This window comes from Malania oleifera, chromosome 9 (genome assembly GCF_029873635.1).
Source record: "Malania oleifera isolate guangnan ecotype guangnan chromosome 9, ASM2987363v1, whole genome shotgun sequence".
Classification (NCBI taxonomy): Eukaryota; Viridiplantae; Streptophyta; class Magnoliopsida; order Santalales; family Ximeniaceae; genus Malania; species Malania oleifera.
In genome coordinates this window covers 74,059,428-74,068,961 of record NC_080425.1, presented here as the reverse complement: position 1 = coordinate 74,068,961, position 9,534 = coordinate 74,059,428, and the positions used below count along the sequence as shown (strand labels likewise).

The window sequence follows — 9,534 nt, the reverse complement described above, 5'->3', positions numbered from 1 at the left end:
CTCTCTTATTATTAATTGATTGAGGTTATTTTATTAGAGAGCAAAGCTTCAAGTTTCCTTACGAGACTTTGTTAATAAGTCTTCCTTAAGAATACTTCATTGAGTCTTTGAGTTTTGCATTATCATTGCAATACTCAAGGAATTCATATTGGATTTTGATTGCTAAAAATATTTTATACATCATTTTTAAAAATATCTCTTGTACTTATCTTTAAGAAATATATTTTGAGATATTTGCTTAAGTGCTAAAGATCTTTGTTGTTATACATTTTGATTGAGATTATCATTTTAATACAAAGATCAAATAAAGTTTTACAAATTATTTTTGAATATCTCTTGTGGTTTATTTTGAGAAAACCATTTGTTGAGATATTTGAAGCATACTTGTGATCTTTGCTGGTACATTATGATTGAGAATATTATTTTTGACACAAAGATCTTATCACATATACTCTTACGTACTGATTGCATTATTTGCATAAAACTTTGAGAGTAGATACTAAAACTACATTAAGTTTATCTTATCATATCATTCGGTAGTATATTGATTACATTGGTACATAATCTATTTAGTTGAGAAGCACATTTGTTGTACGCAAATTTTATTGAGAAATCTATTGTATTCCAGGCATGGCCTGAGGATGCGGCAATTAGGCCTGGCAAAACGGGCCATGACCCGTCGGGTCATCCGGATCCGCCCGTTTAAAACGGGTTTGGATTTATAGAAGTTAACCCGTTTAATATTTGGGCGGGTCACGGGTTCACCCGTTTATAAACGGGTTATCCGGGTTTGGGCGGGTCACCCGGCGGGTGACCCGTTATTTTGGATCACCGCACATCGGCACATGCCTTCGGCTTCAAGCTTCAGCAGTTCTCACTTCTCAAGTTCTCAGAGTCTCAGACTCTCAGACTCAATCAACACAAAAAAAGCCCTAAGGGGCAAGGGCTCTACCCCACGCCGTGGGTCGTGGCACACTGGCACTCAAGCTCTCAGCCTCTCCTCATCTCTGACTCAACTCTCACAGTCTCACTCTCTCAAATCTCATTCTCAATCCTCGATTCCTCTCTTTTCCTGACTCCTAACTCCCCTCTCCTCTCCTCTCCTCTTGAATCTTGATCTGGTGCGCTGCAGTGTGTCGGACGGCCCCGACCTGTCCTCTCCTGAGTCTCCTCTCCTCTGCTCTGGATCTGGTGCACTGCAACGTGCCGGTGCCGGACCTGTCCTCTCGTCTCCTCTCCTCTCCTCTGGTGCGCTGGCGCTGCTACTTGATGTGCCTGCCGATGCTGTGAGCCCGCGAACGATCCACTCCACGCCTTGAGTAGCTCGAGTCGTCATCTCCTAAGGCTCCACGGACCACAGCGACTGTTGTCGTCGTCGTCTCCCCCAGCTCCACAGACGGACAGGGACAGTGGACAGACCACTTGACATTTTTACATTTTTTTTTTTTCACATTTTTTAAAAAATGTATTCATTAAAGGATGTATTATTTTTTTACATTTTATGTTCTTTTATTTAGAAATTAATAAATATAATGCAGTATACATTTTTTTTTAAATGTCATTTTATATGAAATTTTTTAAAAAAAATAAGTAAATTATATATTTTTTAAACGGGTGACCCGTTACCCGCCCGTTTATTAAACGGGCGGGTTAGGGTTAGCATGTGTATAATCCGTTTAACATTGACCCGTTTATGACCCGGCCCGTTTATGACCCGGCCCGTTGGTGACCCGTCCAAACCCGGCCCGCCCGCCCGTTTTGCCAGGCCTAGCGGCAATCCAGTCCGGTAAGGATTGTGTAGGTTGAGGTCAGTCCTGTGTTAATTTAACCTAGTTGTAAAAGTTGAGGCCAATCTTTTGCTAATTGACCTAGTTATTTAGGTGCCGCTTCACCCATTAAGTGAGTTTATAGTGGTAATTATTGTGTTTGTTAACCAAGGCGGGGACGTAAGCAGTTTGCCAAACCTTGATAACATTTCTGGTGTCATCTCCTTTACTGCTTTATTGTGTATGCTTGATTAAATTTATATTATAATTTAAATTTCACTGTATATTTACATTGATTTATTTTACATGCACCAGATTGACCTTAGGCTTGAGTAATATTACTGTTAATGGATTGCCTTAGTGGATAAAATTTTTAAATACCAATTCACCTCACACCCCCCTCTTGGGATTGCACCAAAACTAACACAAATGTTTCACACGCCAAACTTCTTGTTGATTTTCTTGTCTAACATTTTTCGTATCCTTACACCTATCTCCAATTTTCTGTTTCCTTTCAGCCACTCAGCATACCACCTTTGAATGCCCTTATCTATGACATTTCTCACAATAAAATCCTTATTTTTCATACCTCACTTCCTACCAAATTTTCTGATTTGCAGAAATAACAATCGGGAAAGCATCCACCTGATCTGCCAATAAATCTACCTTCACGCACATTCTCGCACTCGTAGCCCTAGTTTGGTTAAGTGTAGCATTGTTAGTTCCTAAATATCGACTAAACCTCGTGACTAGAATCTATAAACAATCAGGCCTACACATGTGCATCGAAAGACTGAGGAGAAATAACCATTGAAGGGCCAAGGATAGTTCCTACTTCAGATTGAAATTCTTTGTCCATTGAAAAAAACGAAACGGACACCCAGTCAAAATCCTTCCTTCACAAGACCATCCATGAAGAAAATCTTGTTCATTATTCATCTAACCAGTACGTGAAAATCATCCATTAAACTAACAGAAAATATCTCCGAAAGGCCCCAAGACTTTATGATATTTAAACGGATAACGTCAATGGATGACATAGAGCACAAAAATTTCAAAACTAATGCAAACCGAAAATTTTCCGTCACTTTGTTCATCTCAATCTCAGAGAAAATAAATTCAATATCTCCATCCTCAGTTCCTTAATGATTAAAACTCACACATATATTCTTCTAAAAGATATCCTAATGGTTAACGCAACATTGAAGCTTTCATGTTAAAAATCTTCAATTAAAATACTGAAAAAATTAAGAAAAAAAACAAGATATGAAATAGAGTACCTCATTGGCTAGTTCAACTGTTTAAAAGAAAAGAAAGGAATATATATATATATATATATTCCGTACAATTTTTATTCCATTCATCAACTCTGACATCAGCTAAATAACATTCAAATGGAAATTACATCAGCGAAATAACATTCAAATGGAAACTACGTATTATATCCAAATTGAAAGCTTTCTCCACTCCGGCATGATTCCTTTGAAAAAAGGAATCCAGGATCAAAATACAATGCTTTGTCAAAAGTCAAAAACAGAGCATTGCTCAACATCCCGGAAAAAGCTTGCCTAAGAATTCAACAGGCATCGTAACTCTTTTTTGTCCTCATCGCGGTTGACAAGTACCCCCATCACTTCCAATATTTTACATAGAAGGAAGAGAATAGCAAGGGAGCTCTTGGTCTCTGTTCTTTCCCTAAAGCATAATATCTATTGCAAATTTTCCAGTCTATCCTTCTTTTTTAGGTCAAATGTGCTAAGAACAGCCTTCAGAGAGAGAGGCCCTGTACGCTGCAAACTATTCCTCTCTTCTAAAGTCTCAATGCAAACCCCAAAACCCACATGCAATTTTGAGTTCATTCCTCTCATTTAGCTACTTGCTGGGTTTAGCTTGGCCCCACAAAATCACCTGCCTGCCAGGTCAAAGGGTACCATTAGCTGACACCTGGCTGCATCATTGGGAAGAAGGCCCAATTCTTACTGGGTCCAGCCACCTCCTCAACCACTTTCTCATTGGCCCACCAGTCAGGCCCAATATTGGGTTTTTCAGAATGTCCCTCTCCATTATCAAAGTTGAAATCTTTGGCAGACCCAAGGGTGATGGAATGATGCTTCCGATGCCGCTGTTCCCCCTCCTCCTCCTCCTCTGCTGCTGGAGCTTTCTCCGGCATCTCATCCACCGTCTCACCCATACGACCCTCATAACCCTCTACCAATTCCCTTGATTTTTCATCTTCCTCTCCTGTTGTTCCATTCTCTAAAGGAGCTGATACAGCCTTAAACAAAGCTTCTGGTACTTTTTCCACGCATTGATCCTCCGTATCTTCAGCAGTCAACTCAAATGAAACTCTATGATTAACAATTTCATTGTTTCTGCAACCTCTTTCTGAATTAGGGAGTGATACAGCCTCAGGAAGTTGATAATCCAGAACAAATTTGTGGCGAGAACTGGCCTCTGAAGCATTGGGCGTCAAAGAACCAGATCCTCTTTGTGACCCCCACTCGTGCGTGGACAGCTTGTCAAGGCTCAAGAGCTTTGGTGGTTCACCTACTCGAAACTCTAGGAAGTGTTGACCAACAGGCACTAACTCGCGGTCAGGGAAAGGAGAAGAGGTGCCTGAACCAGAGATGCCTGAGCTAGGTGAGATCAGATGGCCAACTGGGCTTCCAGGGTAGAGCTGATATGACTGAAACTCATAGTGTGATGATGGGAATTTCGGAGCAGCCTCCCCATTCTGGTGATTGGGATCAAGGAGCCGAGCAAAGGGAACCTCAGGGGAGGAAGGAGTGGTCATGTGGACAGACTCAGGAGGAGGAGTAAAGGGAGCAGTTGATGGTTCTGTGGTGAAGGTTGAGAAGACAGGAGGCGACACTAATTGGGTCTCATGGGCATAGGGGCCGATGGCAAAAATAGAGGGGCGTCCACCTGGGGAGTAGATATTGGGAGAAGCAGAGGCAAGGGTTAGTGAGCCAGCAGGAGAATATGTAGCAGAAGGAGGTTCTGATTGTAGAAAAGATACAGGAGAGGAGGGAGGAGCAACAAAAGGTAATGATATGGCAGGTGCTCGATTGGTGTTTCCAGCCACAGGAACATCACCTCCAGGTACTCCTGTTTCTGGAACAAACACAGCATGCCCTATTCGCTTACTGGGCTTGTGAAATCCAAAACACCAATATATGCTCCAACAACTTCCCCATCTTCTCTTCTGCACATAACCAAAATATAGTGATGCAAATGAAACAATAGTAAAGTAAACAACAAAAGAAATTTCTTTAGCAACTGCTAGGAAATATAAAAAACTCATAGATAGGACAATGAAGTAAAAGGCAGGCCAGATAATAAACAAGCTCATGAAACAATTGTCCATAACTTCCTCAATGCATGAAATTAGAGAACACAGACAAGCTGCAACAAATAGCTTCATGATAATTACTAGGTATTTAACTACGCAATTGCAAAATCATCAGGTCAAGAGGGAGTAATAGTTATTATAGTGATCACATGGATAAACCCAAGCAATGTCAAATGCCGAATGAGTTATAATATGACATTGGAATGGTAGAAACACTTTCCCCTCCAGCAATCAAGATGGCTGACACTGAAAATGAAATGACCACTTCAAAAATGTACATACATATAAGGGAGGGAGAACATAATTGCAAACAGACCAAAATCAATGACGTTGGGTAAATCAGAACGGCTGGCCAGGAAGCTGAAAACAGAAACTTTGTTTTTCCCAGGTAGATAATACACATATATTGACGTGGCCTCTTGAACCCTGGTGTCTCCAATGGAAAGTCCAGAGATCAGCCATTCTGCCACAAGCCCTTGCTCCAGGAGTTCCTCTGGTTTATCTAAAGACAAATTACAGACCTTTCTAAAATCAAGCTGCTGCAACAAGAAGCTCAATGTTGTGTTGGTTGATGGTTCAGACATGCATCTGACATAATCCAAGACTATAAATTGGATAAATAGGTTCCAAAAACTGTTGGCAAAGAGAACACAACCAGAGTACAACCAATAAAAAAGACAATGAAATAAATTTAATCAACAGTGAAGGACCAATGAACATAAGCTCTGACCACTTAAAAGAAGGATTTATGTCTCTGTGTGTATGTTTATAGAGGACCGGGTGGTGGATTACAAACATATCATTTCAACATTTACCTCATACAACTCAAAATTTTACTATAATTAGAGAACAGGAAATAAACACATCTATAATGAACTAAAAACCAAAAGGCAGCTTGCAAATGTGGATCGTGTCCCTTCTCCTTTCTCTTCTTGCCTATTCAACTTACCTTGTTTTAAAGACTAATTAGGATAGTTGTATCCAAATAATGATGCAATCGCCTTTGAAAACCGATTTGACGAGGATGTAATAGAAATTGACCTAAGTTTTTTTGTCCCCACAACACAAACATAAGAACTAATTAGGAGCACGAAACCAGAAGTTCCTTTCTTACTCTATTTCTAAAATTGAGCTAGTGCAATTCCTAGGAGCTTAGAGCATGCTAATTAAGAAAAAAGTGGTAGAGCAGAACAATAATAGCAGTCCAAACTACAAAATCATACATGATGGGATGTTTTTTGCTGCCGTGGGGGGGGAAGGCATATGAATATATCATTTATTTATATTTAGGAATGCATTAATAAGAACAAATATTTCGCACCCCTTCAAAACAGTGAACCAGTATAATATTTCTGCAACTTCCAAACTAATCTCTCTTAATCAAAACTCCTAATCTCCAGTTAATTCCCCACCACCCCAACTCCCCAACCAATGTGAAGTGTATTTTTGTTCATTATGAAGTTATGCTATTTTTCATTTTCATCCAAAAAGACATTCAATATTCATTGGCTTCACATTACAAAACATACCTAATAAAGTTATGCTATTCTGTGCACAAGCATCATAACAATGTTCAGGATTGGGATAAGAGAGGGAACAATAGCCAAGAGGAACCCCAGGAGACTGGGCTTGTGAATAGCTGCAGCCTGCAGCCCTTTTAAATTGTCACAATATTTAGACAAGAAAGTCTCTATCCAACATGGAACTGAGATTATCAAGACGGTGCCTTGCAAAAGTTTAGACACAGCCATCTGTGCACATCAATTTGTTCTTTATAGAAGATTCTGTGTTTGTGTCTTTTTTTATTCACTTATGTAAATAAATAAATAAATAAATAAATAAATAACTAAAGAAATTTCAGATGGGCAGACAAGTTAGAATATTTTTCCAAAATAAAACTAACAAAACTGATAAAACACATGCCCTTGAGCATAATTAAACACTTCTTTCCAACATGTCCTATGGTCATAGCAGATTCACATACTAAATGTAAATCGCAGAAATAGTCCTCCACATCATAGCTTTTCACGCTATCAACGATTGGATTTTGGATGGGCCTGGAAAAGGTTAAATTTTTAATTCCTATTAGAAGACTTAAATCAGATACCACAAAACATGTGTATTATTCACTTCAATTCAGACTTTTAGTAGAAGGACAATATATAACACAAAAATACTATAATCATATCTAGTTTAAAAAAAAATTGATACAACAATATTGCTTTTTAAAAAATATTTTAACAAGTGAATAGTATATTGAAAAAGTGCTGCGTACAAAAGTCAGATATTGATTTTCCTCATTCAACTTTGGGTACCGCAAAGTATTGATTATTTATATAGCAGGAAATTTGTCTCCTTGTGTACACTTTTCAACTACTTGCAGTTCAGGCAATAACTGCCTTTCTTTCTTCAAAAGATATGAAATAGAGAAAGCTGAACTTAGATCAACAAAGGAAAGGCTAAAAGTTTTGAATCGTTGAAAATTTTGAGATATTTAAACCCCCGAAAAAACACAACAAAAGAAATTGCATGATACTGCATAAATTTGACCCATAAAGAAGTTCAATTGCTATGACAAAGTGACAAACTATCAATACCCTTGGAAAAAAATGTCTTTTAACATGAAGAGTGACTGGCAGCATAGTTAGGTCAAATTTGGGCTGAATACCTTAATCAAAACACCAAACCCAGGGATTCCATGATCATCTCAATCAATGTACCTTAATTCTATGTTCCATAATACTTGTACTGCCCTTGCGGCAGCATTCATTTGATGGATCAAGCAAACTTCATCTTCTCGATAGAAGCATAAAAACACTGGGCAAACACAATTTGACCTCAAATTAAAACATTTTAAATGTCAAAGAACTTCACATAGATAAAGAACACCTTTCTTATTCCAAATACACCAGCTTGACAGTTGCATCGAGAACAGAAGGCTCTCTTTGAAATTATTCCCTTTTTCACAAACAACAGAGTTCAGACCATATCTAATGGGCAGGTGCTCCTCAACTTCAAATCTACCATGGAATATATCTCTTTAGTATAGTTATATTTCATAAAATAATCAACATCAGTACAGTAGGCTGATGAAAAATCCAGAAAACAAAAAACCAAAGCATAACACTGTTATAGCATTGCAGCCAGTAGCCTGTGATGTCAGAGGCAGGGGTATTTCTCATGGGAAATTCTAACAATGTGTATTGTTAAGATCTAAGTGAAATAATTCCCCAACAATAAACTCCTTTACTTCAACAATTTCTTAAAAAAAAAAAAAAAAAAACTCTGAAACTAAGGAATTTTGTCCACCACCTAGACAACAAGCACTAGATTTCTAAAAGCTCTAACCCAGCATATACAAAAAATAAAAAATAAATAAATAAATAAAAAGCCTCCTATATAATTCTCTAGTACAAACTAATGTGCTATGCTTTCTCAAAACACAAGTCAACCATTAAAATCTACAGAGAATTACACTTAAACAAATCAAACAAAATACGTTCAATCAATAATCGACTTCTTACTAATCAACAGACAAAAAACATACAAAATCAACAGATCTCGAATCAATTGAGCAAGCTAATGCTTAAAATTCTACCGACAGAATTAACAACAATCAAAATGATCCAGAACAACAACTGGATTACTCAATTCAATTATTCAAAGGACTTACCTGAACTGCAGCTTGAGGCCCTCGAGTCTCAGCCGAGGCGATCGCTGTGGCCGCAGCGCTTATAGTCTCCATAGGGTTGTTCACACCTCTCGCCTCTCCAGTAACGGTCCTCCTCATCACCAGTTCTTCTCAATGAAACCAAGACCTAGTTTCCACGATAAATGGCTCGTCACATTAACAAATCTAGCCTCCCTTCGATCCAACTTTCCCGGAAAATGAAAGTTTCTCCCGAGAAAATCAATCACAGAGCAAAAATTCAATTCAGAAACAAAAGAATAAAAAAAAAAAGGCAAAATGGACCAAATATCGAAAGCGCACACACCAGAAACCAAAATCTACTCTCCCTCTCCACCTTCTTCGCCTTCCCTTTCTCCTCTCTGTTTCTCTCTCTCTCTCTCTCTGTGTATATATATATATATATATATATCCCTGTCACTACAGAGCGCCTTTGAGGTCAAACACGGCAATGACTTGATTTCTTTGTGATTATCGAAAGCCCAGAAGGCATCAGCAGCTCATTATTTTTATAATCAAGTAAACTAGGTAAAGTTACCGATTTACCCCTGCGTTCTTCTATCATTTTCGTGAAGGCCATTGTCGTGCATCTCCTAGTATTTAATGCCTGCAGTTAATAGGTACACCTGATTTTCACTTCCAAAATAAATTTCCTTCCATGTGTGAAAAGCCTTCTCTCATACTTCGGTTTCCAAACACATGAACCCTAGGGCTGTGACTTGTACCTG

The 9,534-nt window shown here is 38.5% G+C and overlaps 1 protein-coding gene across 2 annotated transcripts; it reads right to left on the bottom strand.

Annotated features, from left to right (window-relative positions):
- Positions 1-3,066: 3,066 nt before the first annotated feature.
- On the bottom strand, positions 3,067-9,292 carry LOC131164413 (uncharacterized). 2 transcript variants are annotated; one of them, XM_058121578.1, is made up of 3 exons: positions 9,114-9,290; positions 8,792-8,936; positions 3,067-4,971 (listed from the first exon to the last, which is right to left on the bottom strand). In XM_058121578.1, the coding sequence occupies exons 2-3, from the start codon at positions 8,906-8,908 to the stop codon at positions 3,700-3,702; spliced, it is 1,389 nt and encodes a 462-aa protein (XP_057977561.1). In that variant the 5' UTR covers positions 8,909-8,936; positions 9,114-9,290; the 3' UTR covers positions 3,067-3,699. The 2 variants fall into 2 exon arrangements, with proteins under 2 accessions (XP_057977561.1, XP_057977560.1); XM_058121577.1 differs by having other exon boundaries at positions 8,792-9,292.
- Positions 9,293-9,534: the final 242 nt, after the last annotated feature.

What these genes read in the sequence shown, in the direction of transcription:
- LOC131164413 (XM_058121577.1), bottom strand. Translation starts at nt 8,908, where the DNA reads ATGAGGAGGACCGTTACTGGAGAGGCGAGAGGTGTGAACAACCCTATG. An exon ending in GGCCTCAAGCTGCAGTTCAG is followed by an intron (nt 4,972 to 8,791) that starts GTAAGTCCTTTG and finishes GGTTATGTGCAG; the next exon opens with AAGAGAAGATGGGGAAGTTG.